Source organism: Physeter macrocephalus, chromosome 15 (genome assembly GCF_002837175.3).
Source record: "Physeter macrocephalus isolate SW-GA chromosome 15, ASM283717v5, whole genome shotgun sequence".
Taxonomy (NCBI): Eukaryota; Metazoa; Chordata; class Mammalia; order Artiodactyla; family Physeteridae; genus Physeter; species Physeter macrocephalus.
This window is the reverse complement of record NC_041228.1, coordinates 67428086-67451943: the sequence shown is the minus strand read 5'-3', so window position 1 is coordinate 67451943 and position 23858 is coordinate 67428086. Positions and strand designations below refer to the sequence as shown.

Sequence of the window (23858 nt, the reverse complement as noted above, 5' to 3'; positions counted from 1 at the left end):
ATGAATAGATCTTTAGGTATTTATACAATTCTTAGTTGCAAAGGATCTTGTACTTAGTCCTTAGACTACAGCAAAACAGGAAGGGAGAAAGGGGGTCTTCATCCAAATGGATAAAACATATGCTAAGTAAGAGGCGACCCTGTGTTTGTTTTTCATGATCCTTCCACAAGGTAAATCGATCAGACTCCTGTTGGACCCTCCACAGGTTGAAGCTTTAGTGTTCCATCTGCTTTTGTATAGCTTTGCTGCCTTTATTTCTTCATTTCAATTCTTGTTTTGAATGTGTGTAGTTGAGATAGATCTAGCATTAATAATATGTATTTTTTTATTTTAGTGGAAGAAAAATAATACAAAAATCCAAATGCACTATTTCAAAAATAATTATTTTATGTTTTTGTTTTATATTCTGAAAGTTAACTTTTGAAAAAATCCCATCATTCTGATGGTGTTGTACCGCTATATGTACCTACTGATAGAGAATCTATACTTTCAAAATGCAACCCCTTCCCAGCTACATTATACCATTAAGAGGATCCATGGAAGAGTTTGAGATCAGGTTATTGTAATTATTTGATCTCATTTTCTAGCTATTTCAAATTGGCAAGATTACATGGATTATTTTATATATGACAACTGTACAACTTAGTCTGCACATATTTCTGTTTTACACATGAAGAAAAGAAAGTCAAAGAAATTAAGAAATTTAACCAAGGTCACTCTGCTAATGATAAAGTGAGCTCTAATTTCTAGACTAGTGATTAAACAAAAAACTCACACTCTATATTCTGCAAGACAGGGAAATGGAGGTGGTGAAGGAGGTCAAATAAACACAGCATCTATAGGTTGTCTCACACAATATTATAAAACTGTCAGGTAAGGGTGTAATCAGTCCTTGTGATCTTTGAACAATCATGAATGCTACATATAAATAATAAACATAATTAATTCTCCGTTCATGGGAAATTCTCAGTGATTCATGGTGTACACACACACACACACACACACACACACACACACACACACACACACTGCCTTATAATTGATTAAAACAGCCAAAATGATTTACTAGTTCAATATGTCATATGGATGCTTTTCTCTAACGTTTTATCAGATGGAGTTCAGACACTGAAAGCAACATTGCTTTTTACTTTATCAAGAGAAAGTCTGATTCATTGATTCCTTCAGCAAACATTTGTTAAATGCACTCTCTGTACTAGGCTCTCAGTAGCAAGCAAGGATATGGTTTTCCTTAGTTTTTGTTGCTCTACTACCAAACTGAGAAAAAAAAAAAATGTTCTGAGTAACTCTGACTAAAATATGGGCAGTGTGTTCCCACATCAGAGTGTACTGATTTATCCAGCAGGGAGTCTTTGAAGTCCCCTCACCTCCCTCAGGCAGCCTTTTATAGCCAGCAGGAGGGGAAACAGGAGATTCCAGACACAAAAGTCCATCACTTCACTGCCAGGGTTTATTGAACATACAAATCCCAGGCAGCTAAAAGAAGCACACTGGGGAAAGTCACCCTGTGCAGTGGAATTGTGAAAATTTTATTTGGATGATTTTGAAGGTTTTATTTTCTTGTTCTATTTTGTGTGTGTGTGTATGTGTGTCTACAGATTCTTGAAGCCCTGGCTAAAAGCGATGATCATTTTGTACAAAACTGCACCAGCCTTAACTCTTTGAACGAGGTGATTCCTACTGACCTTCAGAGTAAATTCAGTGCTGTTTGCAATGAAAAAATTGAGCGCATATGTCAGAGAATATCCAGTTATAAAAAGGTAAACGCTCTATGTATGTATTTTACAAGTAATTATTATTTACATTATTATTTTAATGTCAAATTTAATTCAGTTCTTGATATTGTTCATTACTTATTTATGTACTGCTTTATTGAAATAATGATAACATTTATGTAACATTTTAGAGTTTTTTGAACGCCTTTACATCCTTTGCCTCATTTGATCTTTGCAAGCTTATAAGCTAGGCCATTATTCCACATTTTCCAAATATAATAACTGAGGCCTAAAGAATTAAATTACTTACTGGCAAGAATAGAGTTGGAATTTAAATCCAGGCCACCTAATTCTGAAATCAGATTTTCATTATTACACTATAGTTCTTCTTTCCCTGTTCTCTTGACAGAGGGAACAGAGCCCTCAATCAGAAAGTACATGGAACATCGGCTGTTTTAAATGGATTCATTGCCTCATTCATTTGACGTATTAATTGAGCACCTTTAGTGTGTGAAGCAGTGTTCCTGGTACCAGGAATACGGCAGCAAAGGAGAGAAGGTCTTTCCTCTCACGATGCTTCCATTTGAGTGGGGGAGACAACAACGAAGTAAATAAATCTCTACAAAGGGGCAAAATCAAATATTGGAGAGAGTTATGAGGAAAGCTACGGTGGGAAGTGCCAGGGTGGGAACTCTAGGCTGGGTGGCCATAGAGAAAGCCTGTCTGGGAAACTCGTGTCTGAATGACAAGTAGAACTCTTCCTTTAAATGAGAGGGAGAAGCATCCAGGTAGACAGAGCAGCTGGTACAGAGGCCCCAAAGCAAAAAGAAGGTCAGGGTGTCAGGGGAAGAGTGACCAGTCAGTCATAAGGGCGGAGGCTTTGGCAGGGACAGGTATGAGGTGCCGTGGAAGCTCTTTGTACCTTTCTGGACTTTGGAAGTTGTTTGGATTTTCTTCTTACATCGATGAGAAGCAGCTGGAAAATTTTAGATAGAAGGATGACTTCATCTAATTTAGGTTTTTGAAAGATCGTGCCGGTTCCTCTGTAGGAATGGATTGCAAGCGGCAAGAAGTGAGGCGTAGAGAGGGGTGGGAAGCGATTGCAATAGTCCAGCTGAGTGACGGTCATGGCTTGGACTCTGGGGAAGACAGAGAACATTTGGTGAACTCGAGGGTATATTTTAGAGGTAGAATAAATAAAAATTGATCTCTGAAACATATAGTAGGTTTTCTTTTTTTTTTTTTTCTGTCTGTGTCAGTGGGAGGCTAGCTAATTATTTCCCTCAAAGTGAGGCTGGTTGCTTAAATTTTGGTAGTCGTGCTAGGAAATATTATTTATCCCAGTGTTTATGAATATGAGTTAACTGTCTATGTTTGGTATGGCAAATAAAAGATAAGACAATATGTGTCCAGATATGTCCATACAAAAATAGGGAAATGTGTGAACAAATACCCAAGGGATTTCAGTTTGGTTGCCTCAGGTAGGGGAAGGGGAAGAGGGCTCACTGTGTTTTTCTTTAAGCATTTCCTACACTGTTAGGCTTGTTAAGTTGAATATGTATTGATGTCATAATTTTTTATAAGTCCATTTACATGAAGAAAAAATGATATTCAAGATCACTGCATAACTGTCACATCTGTTCACCCTCTTTCCATGATTGCTATTGACCTCTTTAAGTTTGGGAAAGATTCCATGAATATGTCTCACTGAAGCTGAAGAACAGAAGATGTTCTTTTTACTTCTCCTGTCTCTATGAGAGGTGACAATGATTTGAAGTTAAATTTAAAATCTCTAAAAAAATGCAAATTAGTAGTCCGCTTTTGAACACATTTTGAAAAGAGAGTCATTCTACTTCAGAGACGGTACTGTATAAAGTATGGTAGGGTTAAGGCAGATTCTGGTTGTCAAGCTTGTCACTTTTGCGTGTGTCATTTTTCTACCTTTTTTGCATTTCGTTCCTATTTTCTTCTCTCCATTCATTCAAACAGCAAAAGCAGTAGAAGTAGCTTAAAGAAATACACATAAGAAAAGGTAAAATATAGAAATAAAAATAAAACATTAAGATGAGGGTATATTACATAGGGTATTGATTCAGCTGCTTTAAGAAGGACCAAGACAACAGAGGCTTAAACCAGATAGAAAGTTTATTTCTCACTCATGTGAAAGTACAATCTGATAGGAGTCCGGTGAGGTGGGGCTTGATGATCTTCTAGGGATCCTTCTATATTTTTGTTTTCTCCCCTAGGATGTTGCCCTCTTCCACAAAGCCAAACTTGGTGCACCACCACCGTGTCTAAATGAATGCTCCTTAGAAGGGGAAACAGGAAGTGGAGAGTAAAGCGCTTCCTTTTGAGGGCAGGACCCAGAAGTTGTACACGTCACTACTGTTCACATCCTGTTGTTTAGTGAAAGGGAGGCTGGGAAATGTAGCCTCAAACTAGGCATCCATGTGCCAAACTAAAACTCAAGGAATTTTATTACTAAAAGAAAGAAGGAGAGGATGAATATTGGAGGAGAATGAGTAGGTAAATTTAGAGGTAAAGCTATATTAGAACAGGTGGTATAGACCATCAGGGAAAAAGGGGCTATAGGTAAGCAGGTCCTAAGACTCTGTTTACTTGCTAAAGTGGAATATTATATTTGGCCTTCAGCTTCCTGATGGCCAAAATGAAAAGGGAAACACAGTCTGTTACTTATTTATCAGCATACCTGTGATACATACATGTTTCTTAAGAGAAGCAAAGGTTTTCTTGGTCTAAGTTCTAAAGGAAATCTCTCACCCTGGATTTCAAAGAGGCGACACCAGGAATGTCAGGGCAGTGTCCATAAGCATAGCCCTGCAAAAGAAGCAGCAATTTGTTTTATGTGGCAGATATTTTTAAGACACTCTTTAATGAAAGAGCATTGGTCAAAAACTCAAGTTCACAAAAGCAAGTTTGTTGCAGGATGGGACAGGAAGACTGGGGAAATACTTAGGAAATGTGTATCTTTTACCTAGGCAATAGGGGCTTAAGTCAGTTATTTGAAGAAGTCTGCCCTCCCCCACATACAATCTACTTGGGAAGAAAGGTCAAAATACATGAAGTAATAATACTACAACTTAGCCTACTAGGAGGTGTCGCCATGAATGGTTGAACATGCTGGCACCCAGCACCTTGCTCTACATGTTGGTCCTCTGTGCCATTATAGAGCGCACAACAGTTTATAGCAGTCTATATCAGGCGTCGCATGCTAGCTGTAATTTACAGTTTGCCTGTGTTGTGTAATCTTACCAACACAGTGATATGAGACATATTATCCATTTCATGGATGAAGTGACTGAAGCTCTGAGGGATCAAGTAACTTTCCCAAAGGCACACAGCTGGGAGCAGCAGTGGAATTTGAACCTTGCTCCCTTTTATTCTAAAACTGGTTGTTGTTTGTTTACCTGTAGTTGATACTTTGCTACACAGCTGATGTGCTAAACAGTGTGGTTCTGACTGCAAGGGCAATAGCATTTCAGTCATGGAGAAATCATCTCGGACTGAGTGGTCAGCAGATGCTACCTGCTATCAACTGGAAAGATCTGTCAGAGTGCAAAGGAGGAGAGATGGCCCTCAAGTAAAGGGAGAGATCATAAATGAAGGCAGAGACTTAGAAATGAGACTGGTCTGATTGATGAAGAGTTGACGTACAGCCTGGGCCAGAAAGGAGGATCTTAGTTGGATGCAGTTAAAAAGGAAACCTGACAAAATGTGATTTTTTTCCAGTGATTTTCTCTTTTTTCATTTGTATTTATTTTTGGTTGCGTTGGGTCTTCGTTGCTGCGCGCGGGCTTTCTCTAGTCGCGGCGAGCGGGGGCTACTCTTTGTTGAGGTGCGTGGGCTTCTCATTGCGGTGGCTTCTCTTGTTGTGGAGCGCGGGCTCTAGGCTCGTGGGCTTCCATAGTTGTGGCCTGCGGGCTCAGTAGTTGTGGCTCGCGGGCTCTAGAGTGCAAGCTCGGTAGTTGTGGCCCACGGGCCCAGTTGCTCCGCGGCATGTGGGATCTTCCCGGACCAGGGCTCGAACCCGTGTCCCCTGCACCGACATTCTTAACCACTGTGCCACCAGGGAAGCCCCTCCAGTGATGTTCTGAAGTGACATAATCATCAGATTTGTTTGTAAGATGTCCAGGTCGAGGGTGACTTGGACTCATGTAGAAGCATTGGGGACAGAGAGAAAAAGATTAATTCAAGCTGTGTGTAGGAGGAAAATATATACCGTCTATGATTAATTGGTTATGGCGATAAAGAAGGTGTTATTTCTTGGTTTCTAACAACAACCTGGTTTGCAATAAACTGAGAGGTGTATGTTTTGGGGGATTATAAGCAGAGTTTTTCCCCAAATGTCGGGGATTGTCAACAGCATTATCCCGGGGAGTGAGAAGCATCTTCCATTTCCTCAGGAGTAACTGGGCACCTGGGAAGCTTTTAAAGCAGAGGTGGACAGGCTACCGGGCAGTGATTTGAGATGATAAAAAGAATGTCACCGAAGTTTGGAAAGCTCTCGTATGCACATTGTTGCTGTTTGAGCCTCCAAGTAGCCATGTGTACTGAATAGTCTTATCATCCTGCTTCTTTCTCAGGAAGTAAGAATTTGCTTCAAGTCACATACGTGGCAGGTAGCCAACTAGGTATCAGTCCTATGGAGTGCTGTCTCACTTATTTTTATTTTTAATTTAGAAATAAAGAGAAACTTGTAGTTAACCACGACGTGAGTGCTTTAAAAGCAGTCCTTTCATCATCCCTTCTTGACCATAAACCTGTTTAGAATCACTGGCTATCTTTCTCACGAAATAGAGAAACAAGGTCAGCAAGAAAACATTTCAGGGATCTTTTCTGTTTGAACAAAATGTCGATACCTAAGGTAACAGCCTGTCAGGTAAGGTCAGCTCCATCCATGTAACAGGTGTATGTCAACAGAAACTATAGCATTTGTGAATATATAGTTTTAATTTCCACGTATTTACTTTTAAACTATTATTAGCAACCTATTTGTCTCCCAGATGAAAGCTTCAAACAGCCCTCTTTGTGTAAAATAAAATGTATCCATAGAAACTAAAATCTCAAAGAGGCTGGCTTTCCCTTATTATTTTGACTCTAAAAGTTTTACGTGTTAAAAATAGAAACCAGTTGATATTTCTATAGTTTCCATAGCCAGGCTGCCGCAATCACATTTAATTTTTTCGCCAGCGTTACAGGCCACGGAAGTTCAGACCTTACTGGGGACCTGAATGAACCCTAAGCTGGCGTTTAATCTCCGTGGGGCAGGAAGTGTGGGCAGTCGTTCCAGACATAAAAGTATGCACTGTTTGGAGGAACGTGCTCACTCTGTGTTGTCCTGAGAACTTTTAAAAATTCTAGATTCATTCTCCTGTTTCCAAATAATTCCATAATTGGCCTTATTTTTGGCATTGGGGATACTTCTTCCATATAAATATTTAATGAGCTTTTAAGAGATAGTTCCTTTTTACACAAAATACTATCTGTAGGAATCTAAATTTTACGTTGAGTATTCTGAGTATCTTTAGTTGTTAATGCCACATAATCCCCAAATGGATGTACGGATTGGGAAAACTGTGGGTAAAATCTCTCCCCATGTCCTCTTCCCCTGATACACAATTTTTATAGGTCCATGCCAGTGGGGTTTTACACTTCATTGAAATGGGAGATTGTCTGCAAAATAATAGCTTACCTTTGTATTTTTTTTGACTTGTAGTCAAGTGACTGTAATTGGATCTAAACTTGTCATGCTCAATAATTCATGAATTAACTACCAATGCATTGAAAATCTGAAATTCCTTTTCCAAGAATGACTTCTTCCTGTCAGTACACAAACATGCCTTAATATCTGTGTTAAAGATAAATATTTCCCTTGCCTGCCTCACTCCTCTCTACCTCCTCTTCCACATCTTTGATCTCTGTCCTAAAAAGAGCTACCTACACCTGCTGTCCACACCTGCTGTCCATACCTGCTGCCCACACCTGCTGTCCACACCTGCCGTCCACACCCGCTGTCCATACCCGCTGTCCATACCTGCTGTCCACACCTGCTGCCCACACCTGCTTCCCACACCTGCTGTCCACACCCACTGTCCATACCCACTGTCCACACCCGCTGTCCACACCTGCTGTCCACGCCTGCCGTCCACACCCGCTGTCCATACCCGCTGTCCACACCTGCTGCCCACACCTGCTTCCCACACCCGCTGTCCACACCCACTGTCCATACTTGCTGTCCATACCTGCTGTTCATACCCACTGTCCACACCTTCTGTCTCACTCCCCTTTCGTTCTCAGCACACTGAAGGTGGGCTCTGGTTCCCTCCATGTAACTGAACTGGCCCTTTCTAAGGTCACTGGTGACCTATATTTTGCCAAAGCTTATTCACTGTTGTCCTTGTAGTCCTTGTTTTAGTAGCATCTGATGCAGTTGAGCTTGTACCTTTCTTAAGCAGTTTTCTGTGACATGACCTATCCTGGTCTTGTCCTTTCTTCGTGGCCCATTCATAGTCTCCTATGCTGATTCCACCTTTTTCGCCAACCTCTCCTGTGGCAAAGTCCCACTTGGACTTTGACTAACTATGTTTATTGTTTGCCTCTCCCCTCATTAGAATGTAACCACCCAGAAGGCAGGAATCTTTGTTCATTCACTGTTTCCCAATGTGCCTAGAACTGTGCCTGGTTTAGAGCGCCCTGGATAGGTCACTGTTGGATGAATGAATGAAGCTGGTAGTAAGCTTGGTCCACAATAGGTCTAAAGCATTTTCCATCCCAACTCATTCCCAGCCCCCATCCCATACCCTGTACACTTCTTTATTGCAAAATTGCAGTTTTTATTTATGGAAAAGAACTTTTGTCTTTCCTTGTGAGCTTCTCCAAAGCAGATGAGTGAGCTCAGTGTTTCATTTGCTGTTGCTAAAGAAGGTGACAGGTCCACATTTCCAGGGCCCTTTACTGCTGTATGGCATGATCAGAGCATTTTCACGTGCCCACCACGGTCAGTACAAGAACTCTGCCTTCCTCATTTTAGGTCTGTCTTTCAGAAAGGGCTCACCATTAAATAGCAGGGCATGCTGTCTGCCAGCACATTTTTGATCTTCAAAATATATCCACATTTCCAGGACCCATGATTATGGGCCCCCCTCGCCCCCTCCCCCTTTCCTAGGGATACCCCAGGATGGAAGACAGCACTGCTTTCATAAGACTCTTCCTTCTCCAAGAGAGGCTCTTATCAAAGAAGTTTCCACTTACTCTTTGAAAGAAACTAGGCACATTCAGACATGTGGCTACGCGCCGTTCTGAGCGCATGGGGAGAGGGCATAGAAGACATTTGTATTGAGATAGGTGTCGGAAAGCTGCAGGAAATGGGTCCCACTGAAAAGGGAATCTTCCCCCTCCTCTGCCTGATCACTCTAGTAATACTTCATTACATCACCCTGTTCACTTCCTTCTCAGCACTTACCAAAATTTCTGATTATCTGGCTGTCGTATTTATTATATATTCGTTACATATGTATATACACATATACAGTTGTATATATGTTTATACATATATGTTACATATAATTGTAATAGTATAATTGTTATATATAAGGGTGATATATTGTTTTTTACCTGTGTCCCCTACTAGACCATGAATTCTATGAGGGCAAGGGCTGTGTCTCCAGCATAGCACAGGGTCCAGAATAGATGCTTCTTTTCATATTTTTGAATGAAAGAATAATTGGTTAAAATGAAAGAAAGCAAGGGTAACTGCCTATTACCATGGATGCTGTGACATAATAAAATCGATCTCTGTGTCTTTGTGCCGTGGGAGCCTGAGATTTTTATCCAGAGATTTTTATCCCACAACTACAGTGGAAAAGAACTTCTGAGTGAAAGTTTTCATCTGGCCTTAAATTTTAGGTCTTTCCGAGATAAGTCTCCAGGTCACAGTTTCTTTATTAATAAAGAGAAAGTGATAATTCAGGAATTCTCTAAATGCCTTCCTGTCTCTCAGTGTTTAGGCTATTTTCACTATGTATCATTATCGGATGTGTTAGTAATTTTGTTAATAGATTCCTGCGTTTCAGTCCAGTTCTATTTAGAGTCCTACTATGTGCTAGCCCTTTGCTGAGATACATAGCTTCTGACATGTGATTTGAAAACACAGTTTAATATACTTGTAAGATAGTTCATATTCTAATGGTGAGCTTATAAGATGTGATTTTTGATATCATATCTTTATTCTTTTTTTTTTTTTTTTTGCGGTACGCGGGCCTCTCACCGTTGCGGCCTCTCCCGTTGCGGAGCACAGGCTCCGGACGCGCAGGCGCAGCGGCTACGGCTCACGGGCCCAGCCGCTCCGCGGCACGTGGGATCCTCCCGGACCGGGGCACGAACCCGCGTCCCCCCGCATCGGCAGGCGGACTCTCAACCACTGCGCCACCAGGGAAGCCCCATATCTTTATTCTTGAATTTAACCTAGAAAAGTTAGACAGTAACCGGTAGTAGTCTTAATTTTTATTCTCTTCAATGTCCAGATTACTACTCTACTAGTGGAATAAATAGATAGGATCTGGTTATAGTTTCCAAGGAAGAAGAGAGCATAGATATTATTTAATCCACATTCCGTATTTTACTAGAAATGACAAAGAGACAGGGACTTGCCCAGCATCACATCAGTTATGGGGACGACATAACTAAAACACATGGAGCTGGTGGCTCTCAGTCCTTTGCTTTTGAAACTACAATCCACTTCAGTTCTATGAGATGTTTGTGTGTGATGCACAAGACAGATGTAAGCATCACTCTTATGGGATTTACCGTCTGCTAAGGGAGAGACAAATAAGAAAATTATTCACGGGACTTCCTTAGCGGCGCAGTGGCTAAGAATCCGCCTGCCAATGCAGGGGACACAGGTTCGAGCCCTGGTCTGGGACGATCCCACGTGCCGTGGAGCAACTAAGCCCGTGTGCAGCAACTACTGAGCTTGCGCTCTAGAGCCCGGGCGCCACAACTACTGAGCCTGCGTGATACAGCTACTGAGCCTGCGCCCTAGAGCCCGCGAGCCACAACTACTGAAGCCTGTGCTCCTGGACCCCATGCTCCGCAACAAGAGAGGCCCTGGCAGAGAAACCCGCGCGCCGCAGTGAAGAGTAGCCCCTGCTCGTCGCAACTGGAGAAAGCCCACGCGCAGCAACGAAGACCCAACGCAGCCAAAAATAAATAAATAAAATAAAATGAATAAATAAAACGAAAATTATTCATAATTGTCAGGAGGATTACAGGGTGCTGTAACCTAGCACCTAAACAGGAAAATGGAACCTAGACTAGGGCTCAAGGAAGGCCTCTTGATGATTTCATAGAACTTGAAAATGCATAGGAGTAAGTTTGGAAACGAGGAAAGAACATTTCAGGCGCACTGAACAGCCTGTACAAAGACGTCGAATGAGTAGATGGTATGTGAGAGGAACTGAGTGAAAGCCAAAAGCAGCACAGGGAACAAGGGGAAGAGAGCTTGAGATAAATAAACCGGGTGTGGATCGGCCTGTGGGAGGCTGTATAGACCATCGCTAGTATAGACCGTGGATCTGGATGGCAGGGTTTTAAGTAGGGGAGTGGCTATCCGGGCAAGTTGTGTAACTTCCTTGAGCCTCACTATTCTCAGTGGCATAGAAGCAGAGTCCATGCCAGTCTCCAGGCAGACCCTGACCCGAAGCTCAGCAGTGATTAGCAGGAGGCACGGGTGGGAAGTAAAGTCTGTTCTGCCTGTTGTCCTGCCATTCGGGGTCCCCACCACCAAGCTTTGCTGTCTAACCTGTTCACAGACTCAGGTCTGGGTCAGCTTGCTGACAATGTTTGGAATAACCCATCTTCTTCCATCCTTGACCTGACAGCTACCCTGTTCTGGCACCTTGCACCTTCTCCTATCTTGGTGTCCTAGGACGCTGATTCAGTTTCCCTCTCTGACTCTCAGCTGCTGGGAGCCTGTGGATTTGAGTCCTAGTAAGTGGTGTTGATCACTTGAATTCATCTCTTTTAGCGCTTAACTTGCAATCAGTGTTTCAAAAGAATCCTTTGCATTTGCTGCCTATATTGCTTTGCTTTTCTAAGAATGTGTGAATTTTAAAATAATGACTTAATTTCTGACAGGTTGTAATTTCTTTCACCCATTGCAGTTGACATGTTTTAATTTTCTTTTGATTTTGCTATGGATGACAGGAGTGAAATGTTTGAATTATCACTGCATTCAACTGCTTTTCCTTTCATCTTTCATCTACAGTTTTCTCGTGTACTAAAGAATAGAGCCTGGCCCACCTTTAAACAGGCCAAACCTAAAATCTCCCCACTGCACAGCAGTGACTTCTGCCCCACCAACTGCCATGTCAACGTGATGGAAGTTTCTTATCCCAAAACATCAGCGTACCTGGGGAGTGCATTTGGTGTTCAGTTGGATAGCAGGAAGCATAATTCTCATGATAAAGAAAATAAATCGGAACAAGGTATGTTAGCTTTTTCAACTTTATCAAATTATGACACGTAACCTAGGCAATCATACCTATTCCTGCATCCCTGAAATTAGCATGTCAGCAAGTCTGAAATTTTATAAAGAAAGGATTCCTCATGCTAATCATTTGGATAATTAGGCATAAGTGTTTGTAGAATGAAAATGGAGTTACACGTTTTCATTAGTTTTCCTCTAAGAAGAATGATTGTTTTTGTCTTCCATACATGCCTGATAGGCACAGCTCATCTTGCTGTGAAATCACTCACCTGAGATGGCCCTATAACTGTGAGAAAAATAGTGGAGGAGCAGACATGGAATCGAACTGTAGTCCTAGTTTTTAATCACAACTCCCCGTAAGCTTTAATTCCTGAATTAAATGCAACATTAGATTGGCATTTTATCTTTTGTAAGCTTGGACATCTAAAATGAATGGCGCTGGATTGCTACTGTAAGTTAAAGGTAATAACGGTTGCTATGGAATGGTTTCAACTCCTCAGGAAAACTAAGCCCTATGGTGTACATTCAACATACGATTACAACCATGGCGGCCCCTTCAGGTCTGTCTCTCGGGCAGCAAGATGGGCACGGTCTCCGGTATTTGTTGAAAGAAGACGACTTAGAAACCCAAGATATCTATCAGAAACTGCTGGGCAAACTTCAGACTGCACTGAAGGAGGTGGAGATGTGTGTTTGTCAAACAGATGAGTAAGCATTTTATTTACTGTACTTTTAAATGTACATCATACAATAGCTGTAGGAAATGGCGCCCTTGAATACCCATTATTCTTTTTAGTGTTTGAAAATGTAGGAATTTTTGCTGAGTGTATAGATCCTCTTAATGCCAACACCTTAAAAATGAGAAAACATGGCAATTCTGTAGATCTGTATCTTAAGGAAGCATTTAATACCAGGGAAGAGAACAAGGTTCTTTCATATAGAAAACACTAAGTTTCAGTGTGCCAGTGTTAAATTGAACAATATGATTGAAAGAGTACGAACTGCATGTAGGGATTTCCTTGTGTACCTTTTACAGACCAGAACGCAGCATTTGGCGGATAGGCACTCAATAGGTGCTTATGCAAAAATGTAAAGCATATCGAGTCCTTAACATACTTGTTAAATGAGTAAAAGCAAAAGTATGTAACCCTAGGACCAATGACCAATACCCTTCCTTCTCTTCTGATTGAATTCATGGTTTACTAAGGAAGTACCCAAATCGCTGTGCCAGTAATTTGGAATCTTTTATCAAGAACAGAGAAGAGGAGGGAGTTGAATAAAAGTTTTCCAGAGGTCAACTCTGATTCTTATTCAAGAATTTGAAGGTTGGAGAATTGCCTGAACTCTGTCGGATGGTTTGCTACATCATAGAGTGTGATTATGCTTCACATCTAGTCAAGGCAGGATGGGATTTGGGGTAGCTCGGTTTCTCATGTGTAGAAGAGGGTGAATAATCATAACAAATTATCTATTTGTGGTGAAAAATATAAAAATTAATATGAAAAGCAATCAGCTTAGGGCTTGACATGCTTGCTTATCATTCAGGGGATTGAAATTGTTGAATATATCATAGTGGGAAAAATCTGAAAATGGTATAAGGACCATTTTCCTCTTTTTAATGTACTCCCTTTATGAAGTTGCAGATTTAGATGGCTATCAAATGTGTATTATTTAGTTGACACACACATCATCCCTACTTCCACGGATAATTCAGATTTCACATAAAATATTTAGAACTTATTCTAAGGCTTTGTTGTAATTAGACATTACACTAATGAAATTTTAATTGACATGATCTCTTAGTTTATACATCTTTGAAATTTAGAGATCAAAATTACCATTAGTGCACCATGTTTCTAAGATTATCTTTAAGTTGTTACTATTTACTGTGCTACTGCTTTCTGACATTTTTATGAGTTAATTTAGAATTGAAATTCTGTTTTCCTTTGTCTAATACACTAGTTTTTTAAAATTACTTATGACACTTGGTGTATTATATTGGGACCACCCCATTCATAGATGAATTAAACAGTTTGAGGTTACTGAGAGAACAGGTGGTTATTTTTAAACAAATATATGATATTTGGAATTGTTTTAGAATGACCTTGTGACAGAGAAGTTAATATTTTAGGACATTTTATCTTGCTTTATTTAATAAATTGATTTTATCATATATGTTATAGTGTATTTTAGAAACCAGTCTGTTTTTTCCCCTGAAGTATTCAGAAGGTTCAAGAGGAAGACTGTTTATTAATGAGGCAATGGATAGTAGCATTGAATCATGTATCCTAGATCTCAAAGGGATTCTAGGAGAGCATCTGGACCAATCCCATGCTTCCAGTTAACCCAAGAGTTATTATTCCTCCTTTTCAGATGAGTCCTTTGTCAATGGCAGGATTATTGATGTGCCTTAGTGAACCCTGCCTTGGGGACTGGCTCTCTAATGCATTGACTACCCAGCACCTCCTGGCAATTGTCCAGAGTTTGTCTGTCTTTGTTAATTTATTGACTTCTTTTTTTTAAGTTCAGATAATGTAGATAATATTTTCAAGGACATGGTTCGAGCCAAGGGGCGCCCTTTACTTGGTTTAAAATGCTTTATATTTAAAGCACTAATTTCAGAAAGAGGGTTAAGCTATTTTTATTAACCAAAACTAGTGAAAATGATTACCTGTTTTTACTTGTGATTTCACCACTGCGTTATTCTAAAAGTCTTTACCAACTGTGCTTGTTTATTAGGAAAGTGACGTGAAATGAGCCAATGATCTGAGAAACTTCCTTGGTCTTCTCTGTGTGCACCATATAATTTAATTCTAAATATAAATACGTTCCACCATAATTCAGTGTGTAACATAATCACTTTAAAACAGTACCGTTGTCCAAGGGCCCGGATGCCCCCTTGCCCCGTTCAGAAATGCTGCAGTGAAGTGGAGCTTCACAAATTATTTAAAACGCTAGTTACTAAACAGTTTTCTCACCACGTAGAAATTATTCTTGGTCCAACATAGATGCCTGTGCAGAGTGGAGAAGCAGATCTCAGCCGCTGTGCCGAGTTTTAAGAGAATTGCCTCACAATATCTCCCTGCTAGCCTTTCTAGGAGTCATTCATTCCCGTGAAAGGTCCTGGTGCTGAGCCTGTCTAATTGTGACGTCTGGTTTTCCTGTCACTTGGGAACCCATCCTTTGACACACAGGCATTCCCCTAAATCCTCCTACCTTGTTCAGATCCAAAGATAGAACTAACAGGAAGTAAGGTGATGTTATGAATTTCATCAAGATTTTGTGATTCCTGTTTCATTTCAGGAAGCTAGATACTTTAGCCCTTTAATGGGCGATTTTCTGGTTAATGACGCTCGGGAATTAGATATAAAAGTAAAGGGAAAAAAATAATTCGTGGAGCGTGCAGAACCTTTGACAGGATTTTTAAATTCAGCGTTTGTGTATTCTCACAGAGAGAAAATGAATAAAGAGTATGGGGGGCTAGTAAGGCAGGAAATTTGAGAATAGACTTCATTTTGCAGGTGCCACATGTCCCAGGATGGAGTGACAACCAAAACACATTGTAGGACAGTTAGTGAGCTGGGGGTTACAGATAGGAACGGTAGGGCTGGTGGTGGAATTATCTTTGAGGTTTTCCCAAGCATTTTTCTGGTAAATGTAAAAAATTGGGCACAGTTTCATAAAAACGAGCATGTATTATAGGGGCTCATGTGCCGGGCACGGTTATGTGATTACATGCACTGATTTCTTTCATTCTCACAGTCCGTCTGTGAGTTGGGTTATGAAACACTGGGCTGTCTCACAGACGCCTCAAACTTCAATTTTGCTTCTGAAATTGAAATCGACTTTGACCTCATACTCAAATCTGCTTTGCCCCCTCCCCCATCAAGGTTGTCCCTCTTCTCGGTATTCTCCATCTCTTCCGTTTATGAAGCCAGAATCTAGGTATCATCTGTGATTCTTCTCTTTCCTTTCCCTTCACCTCGAGTACCTTATCAAGTCCCTCAGAATGTGTCCACCCCATCACCTTAGACTGGGTCACCATAGTCTCCTCCCTAGTACCCGCTGTAGAATTTTCCAGCTGTGCCTCTCCATCTAATACATTCTACCTTCAGCAGGTGCTAGAGGGATCTGTACAGATAAATTGTGCCAGTCCCCTGCTTAAAGCCATTTAATGGCATTGCAATGCAACTAGAATAATGGGAGATGCGTTACTGTGGCCTGCACATTTCTACACAATTTGCCCCCATCCCTCTCTCCAAACCCATTTCTCTGAGCTCCCCTGGCATTAGCCTCTTTCTGATCCCGGAACGTGACATACCTCTGCCCGGTCAGCCCTGCTCCTGAGGCCGGCGTGGCTGGCCTTCTGGGCACTCGAGTGTCAGGCTGGTGGCCGGTCTGTGGAGAGACGGTGCCAGCTTCCCCGGGACACAGTCCGTACCCTGAGCCCCAGTCACTCGTGTCTTCCTCCTCTGGACATCCTGCTTCCTCTACAACTGGTTTTTACCCCTTTCACCGTTATGTTCACCAAAACTCTAAAGCCTCACAGACTTGAGACAACAAAGTTTCTTTCTTGCTCACTTTCCACGCCCCTTGGGTGCCGGGGTCTCTGCTCCACGTTGACCTCCCTCAGATCTAGGCTGGCCAAGCCCCGTCAGCTGGAATGCCTCTGACGGCCAAAGCAGGGAGGGCATGAGGCAGAGAGCACACTTGCATGAAGCTGTCCACCCAGGAGGGACCCGTGCCACCTCCACTCACACTGCATTGGCGAAAGCAAGGCACGTGGTCATTCCTACCCTCCCAGGGGGAGGGGAGCCACCCAGTCATGAGTCCCGGAGAACTGGGATGTGGTGGGCGGCACTCGTGACCACCTTCGCCCTCCAGCGTGGGTGAGCAATATGCAGGGAGGGGTGTTCTGCTTCGTTTGCACAGTATATGAGTGTGTCTCACTCAGCCCATCTCTAAGATGAGAATAACAATAATAATAATACTGATAATAATAACGAGGATACCCACTTCATAAGGTGCTTTGAGGGACTGAATGAATTCATACCTGTTAGGTACTTAGCATAGTGACTGGCGTAAGAGCTCAACAAATGTTAGCTGTGCTGAAGAGGATGATGACGATATTGAAATCTCAGTTAAATAGAAAACACACAGGTAGATGCAATCCACCATATACAGAAATCTTTGTTCATCAAGGGCATTTGGCGGAGATTGACCGGAAATGGTACTCAGCTCAGGATGTTAATTCAGAATCAGCAGACCTACACGCTGTCAGAGGGAGCTTAACACTGTATACGAGCAAAGGTAAAGGAGCACAAATTTCTGCGAGCACAAATATTAAGCTTTATGCTCTATTATTACGTTTAAGAATCGAGAAATTTTATGCCAAAACGTGGTGTCAAAAACATTGTTTTTCTATCATTTGTTTGTTAGCCTAACACGTGTTCCCGCAGGGTCAGTGCAAGCATGACTGCAGCTGTTTAAAGTGAAAAGCAAATATGTGAACACAATTCGTAGAGCTCTGAAAAAAATGTTTATGCTGAGCCCCCATGACTTCTAATTTAAAAGGTCCATAGAGCACAGAGGACTCCTTGCAGCATGAGAACTCCTGCACCTCTTTCCTCTTTGGTAGTCAGAGTTCATCTGTCTGTGCAGCGTGCACCTTGGGTAATTGGAGTTAATCTAATGCTTTAATCTTTTGGGTGGAGGGAGTGAAGAAATACACAGTCTGTCTTATGAGACATAAACATATCTTTCCAAATAGAAAAAGTGTGTTTAAAATAATTCATAGCTTTGCAGGGCCCTGAGCAATCTAGCAGAGCTCCCTGATTTTCCCAGGTGTCTAAATACTATAAACTGCCAAAATATTATTCAGATATCATCTCACAGTGAGACCTTACCTGATGACACTATTTGAAGTTGCAGCCCTGGCTTCATTCCCTTTTAAAAAAGTTTTCTCCTTCCCATTTGTCACCATGTGATACACTATACAGCTTATCTGGTCATTGTTTGTTTCCTCCCAGTAGAATTTAAGCACCAAGAGGGCACGGACTTTTTTGTTTTTTTTTTTTTAACATCTTTATTGGAGTATAACTGTTTTACAATAGTGTGTTAGTTTCTCCTTTACAACAGAGTGAATCAGTTATACATATACATATATCCCCATATCCCCTCCCTCTTGCGTCTCCCTCCCTCCCACCCTCCCTATCCCACCCCTCTAGGAGGCCACAAAGCACCGAGCTGATCTCCCTGTACTATGCGGCAGCTTCCCGCTAGCTATCTAATTTTACATTTGGTAGAGGGCACGGACTTTTGTTTGTTTTTTGGTTTTTGGTTTTTTTTAAGACGTTGGGGGTAGGAGTTTATTTATTTATTTATTTATTTATTATTTTTGCTGTGTTGGGTTTCTAGTTTTGTTTGTTTTGTAAACTGCTGCATGCACAGCACCAAGGGCGATGCATGGTTCGATAAATGTGTTTAGTTAATTCATTAGTGAAATGACTTAACAAATATTTACTCTGCACAGCATTGGGTTTGACATTATGGGACATAAATAAGAGGTAGAAGATCTTTTCATGGTCTTGAAATAAAATAAACATGACATTGCTCTGGAAAAATGAGTGTCAAGATATGTGCATATGTGCTGTTGACTAGAACAGCATGTCATCGGTATTTGGTAAATAAAAGAGAAGATGATTGTGGGCTGGAGAAACCATGCCCGGGCCCTTTGTTCAGTTAGGGTTGAATTTGTTTTGCAAATTCTGTAGCACATTGTTTTTTTTTTGCACATTGTTTGATAGTAATGGCTGATTCCATTTTTGTGTCATTTTGAGTTAGTTCTATAAGAAACAATTTACAGCCAAACATTCAAGTCTAGCCTGGTGGAGTCAGTGCTGCTCAGAATCTGCATCAAGGTTTTTGCCAATTCAGAGTCTGAAAAGTGTATTTTAGCCTTGAGCCCAGTGGAAGAGCTTTGCGTTCGGGCAGATTCACGATGTTTCATGATGACTGGCTTGTGGACGGTGTTGGGGTGGCCCCTACTACCGCCTGTCCTCGCCTGTGCGTGACTGTTTAGCGTCTTAGGGTCAGGACGGGCAGGACTCCTGTTTGCCTGAGTGTGAGAACAGTTTGTCCGCATGATATTCTCCCTGACTAATAGAGAAAGCCTGGGGGAAACCCAAGACAGGCGGAGAGGGGTAATGGATTTTAATATCTGAAGGTAAGCCAGTGCAGAGGTTTAAGCCCATTTAGTGTTTGATTTTTGGATAACACTTTAAAGTTGCTCAGGTATTTTCACGTGGTGGTGACAGTGGGAGCGAGGTGATGCCCGTTGAGTACCAGCAATATGTTCTATGCATTTCATTCTCACAGCAGCCCTGTGGGTAGCTGTTCTTATCCACATTTCATAGATGTCAGAGAGAACCATCCTGGTTTTGCCAGGCAGAACCTGTCCATGGCAGAACCTAGATTTGAACACAGCTTTCTCATCAAAATTGTGTGCTGTTTCCATTACTTATTCTGAGAGGAAAAAGTGAACTTTGCATGACAGGCTTTTTATGCAACAGGGATTAATTTCAGGTGACACCTAGAAGAAGCTCTAGAAATATCTGTAAGCCTGTCATATTTAATGAGCAAGGTAGTTATCTGTAGCCGCCAGTGTGAAAATGTGCACTTATTATTATTTTCTTTTATATCCCACTGCAGCCTTCTGTCTTCAATAACATATTCTCCTAAATTAGAACGTAAGGCATCAGAGTCCGTAGTCCCAACAGACAGTGACAACGAGAAGGGAGAGAGAAACAGCAAACGCGTCTGTTTTAACATGGCAGGCGATGAGCAGGAAGATTCAGGTCACGACACCATCAGCAACAGAGACTCTTACAGGTAATTCGTTCATTCCTGAAACTCATCTCATCGACCAAGTCAAATGTGATTCTGTATTTTCCACAAAGGTCTTGAAAAAATTTTTGACTGTTGTTTTTGTTTATTATTCCCACAAAATAACCGCTGGCTGTTACCAACCTCAGACAAAGCATAGTGAGACATCACTATCTTTCAAATTCTTCCCTTTTATAATCTGAGTAATTTGGAAAAAACATTTTTTTCTCCAACCGAGTGGACCTAATTTAGGAGATTTGTTATTCTCTTATGGATTGTGTAACACGTATGGCAAATAAGCAAGTTGTGCCCATATTAACAGGTTTTTTTTTTTTTAATATCTGTCTCTGATTATTGGACTATTGGGCCGTGAATAGGAAGGAGTTCTTTTTGTTTTGTTTTTCCTCCTTCCTCTATTCTGTGATTCAAGCTAATTGAACTAGTTTCATGTGCTCACCTCTGTGACCAGCTTTGTGCGTTTTTTCTTCCCTTGCATGCCTTCTGTACAATTTTGATAGGACTGCTGTAACAAAGTACCAAGAACCAGGTGGCTTGAACAACAGAAATTTATTTATTATCCTACAGTTCTAGGGCTGGAAGTCTGAAATCCAGGTGTCAGCAGGGTTGGGTTCTTTCTGAGGGCTGTGAAGGAAGGCTCAGTCTCTTGGTTGCAGATGGCTGTCTTCTCCCTCTGTCTCTTCACATCCTTTTCCTTCCAAGCCTGTCTCAGTGTCCATGTTTCCTCTTCTTATAAGGACACCAGTGATACTGGATTAGGGCCCCCACTAGTGACCTCATTTAAACTTGATTACCTCTGTCAAGACCCTCCCTCCAAATGAGATCACAGTTTGGAGTACTGAGTGTTGGACTTCACCGTATGAATTTAGAGGCGGGGGAGGGAGAGATACAATTCAACCCATAACACCTTCCCTCCAAACTCTGTCGAGTCATCTTCTTACCAGACTCTCAAATGATGGCTCTTCCAATGAACTTCCTTAATTGAAAGTGCTTTTTCTCCTTTGAATCCTTGTGTCACCTGGAACCTCATTGAGACCTGTGGCAACCTGCCACGTATGCTGAGTGTGCAGCTTCAGAACCTCCCGTTTTATTTACATTAGCAAGACAAAAACTCTCTTACTCTCATTTATCATACAGTGTTTTACAGTGAAAAGGTATTTAGTAATTATCATTAAATCGAAGTTGTTTCATCAGAGATGTTTAGCACAAACTAATAACTAACATTAAAAGCATTCTTACCAGACAGAGGGGGAAGCAGGATGATTTCACGGAATTCCTCCCACAACCCTCTGTGGCAGGTTCTGATGTTAACTGCATTTTACATCTAAGGAAGCTGAGGCCTGCAGGAGTTACATAATTTACCTAGGAAATCAGGTGGCCTGGCTCTCAGTTTATTAACCACTCTACTATTCCAATTTCTATGTGAAAAGGATTTTAATGAATACGTGAGTTAATTATTCCTAGAAATTTAATGATATATAAAACAAATTAACCACTTTTACCATTTCACTTATTTTAGCTTCTAAGGAGACCAGTATGCTCTTTAATAAGAACCTGTGGTTTCTCTCCAGTGGGAAATTACAGAGCTAAAGATACTTTCTTCCATCAAATTCTAGTTATCAGATAATTAACATTACTCTAAGGTTCTCTCTAGGGTAAAATAGAAATTTTAAATGTACATTTAAAGTTAAATAAGTCCCTTTTACTTACTCTGAGAGGAAAAAATTATTTATGTCTCCTGCACTACTTCTGAAATCTATCATGTGTCCATATTCACACACAGACATTTCTAACTTTCTTCCCCTTGATGTTCATCATTATCCAGCACCGAGCAGGTGTGGTGTCCTGTGGTGGGCTCCGGGGTGGAGACAAGGTGCCATCTTCCTGGGGTGGGGGAGGGGTGGGAGCTCATAGTGCAATTCATAAGTTATCCTTTAAGTTACTAGAAAGGGTTGAAAGGCAGAGCTCTTGAAACAGAATTTTGTCACTCTTAGCAAATCAACTACAGGCATATATCATCAAATGGATTATAACGCATTTTAAGTTCGGTTTGACTTCTGTAAATAGCTATGCGTTTTAAAATTCAATTATGATTAGATTATATGACAAGAAAATTTGAGATATGATCGAGTTGAAAATACTTTCTTTTAAAGTAAGATAAAATGTGAGTTGAACAAATGTATCTCTCTCGTAAATTTCTATAAAGCATGTTAACACATATAACCGTGACATAATAAGTTTATCCAGTAAGAAGTGGCAGGGAAACTTTGCCAGATGCACTGCTAAAGTGACACGTACCTCATTCTTCGCAGCGACTGCAACAGCAATAGGAATTCCGTCACCTCCTTCACCAGCATCTGCAGCAGCCAGTGCAGCTCGTATTTTCACAGCGATGAAATGGACTCAGGTGCGTTTGGTGCAGGCACGCGGACCCTTTGATGATGCCGAACCTAAGGGATTAATTTGCCTGATCCATACTCATTTTTACCTTTCATCCGCCATTCTCGGTGGCCACACACACTGCCTTTCAGTTTTACATGCTTGAGAAAGTCAGCTTCCCAATCCCATTATAAACAGAGTGCATTTTTAAAGAGATGGAAGAAACAAACTAATTTTTATGTTAATAAATGATGTTTTATGATATTTCTGTGTTACTACGTGGTACCTGTATGATAAGCACACAAGAAACAAGTTTTCTAGGATATTAGGCATTGCCGATTGTGTGAGGAGATGGGATGGGCTTTGAAGCAGGATTTGAAGGCAGCAGATGCACCTGAGCTAGCCTTATGGGCAGCGGGGAAGGGGGTGATGAGAAAAACACTGCTTGATAGAAATACCTTATAAATGTTTTATTTTGTGTGTGTTAAGAAAAAGACTTTCCATCGAGTTAGGAAAAATCTTAATTTTGAGATACGCAGTTTATTCCAACTATTTGACCGTTAGAAAAATGCACCATTTGAAAGAATCATTAATGTGGGCACCACAGGATTCTTTCTGTGAGACCCTCTGCTTTCATCTCAGTTTTGAAGGAGCAATAATCTGACATCCTAATATTTATTAAAGCTTTTGGAATTCTTTTTCTGAACATGAGAACTAATGTATGGAATAAGAGCTAGTGTTTAATTATTTTTTACTTTATTGACATTAAAATGCTTTGGAATGTTACACATAAGATGAATGATTTATTTTTAATATCTAGGTGATGAGCTTCCCCTAAATGTTCGCATTTCTCGTGATAAACAGGACAAGATACACAGTTGCCTTGAGCATCTTTTCAGCCAGGTACAATTGGGACAGCTGTGGGTATTTTTTCCGTAGACTAAACTGTCAGAAATTCGTTTTTCAGACATAGTGAAAGGAGTTTGGAGTTAGAATGGAATCTGTTCCTCCATCCCCTGTACCTTAATTTCTATAGCTTAAAATGGAAAAGAGATTCCTTCAGCCAGCTAACCCAAAGGATTGTTATGAATGTCAAGTATTTCACAGTCCTTAGAAAATTATAAAGTGTTCTACAAACAGGAGTTATTCTGTTCATTATTTGTTTCTTTGTGGGTTTTCAGATTCCTCCATGACTTTTCCTAATCTCAAGAAGCACAGGGTTGTCTTGTGCTCATGTTGGTATTTTGCATTTTTTTTTTTTTTTTTTTTTTTGTGCGGTACGCGGGCCTCTCACTGTTGTGGCCTCTCCCGTTGCGGAGCACAGGCTCCGGGCGCGC

At 41.1% G+C, this 23858-nt stretch overlaps 1 protein-coding gene across 4 annotated transcripts in view; it reads left to right on the top strand.

Annotated features, from left to right (window-relative positions):
• PREX2 (phosphatidylinositol-3,4,5-trisphosphate dependent Rac exchange factor 2) overlaps nucleotides 1-23858 on the top strand; it is a 351708-nt gene that overhangs the window by 211944 nt on the left and 115906 nt on the right. For all 4 annotated transcript variants that reach the window (XM_007101594.4, XM_055091338.1, XM_024126953.3 and 1 more), the window contains 6 exons: nucleotides 1617-1778; nucleotides 12019-12238; nucleotides 12741-12948; nucleotides 19951-20130; nucleotides 22455-22549; nucleotides 23342-23424. In XM_007101594.4, coding sequence (XP_007101656.1) covers nucleotides 1617-1778; nucleotides 12019-12238; nucleotides 12741-12948; nucleotides 19951-20130; nucleotides 22455-22549; nucleotides 23342-23424 — 948 coding nt within the window. The remainder of the gene's footprint in view (nucleotides 1-1616; nucleotides 1779-12018; nucleotides 12239-12740; nucleotides 12949-19950; nucleotides 20131-22454; nucleotides 22550-23341; nucleotides 23425-23858) is intronic.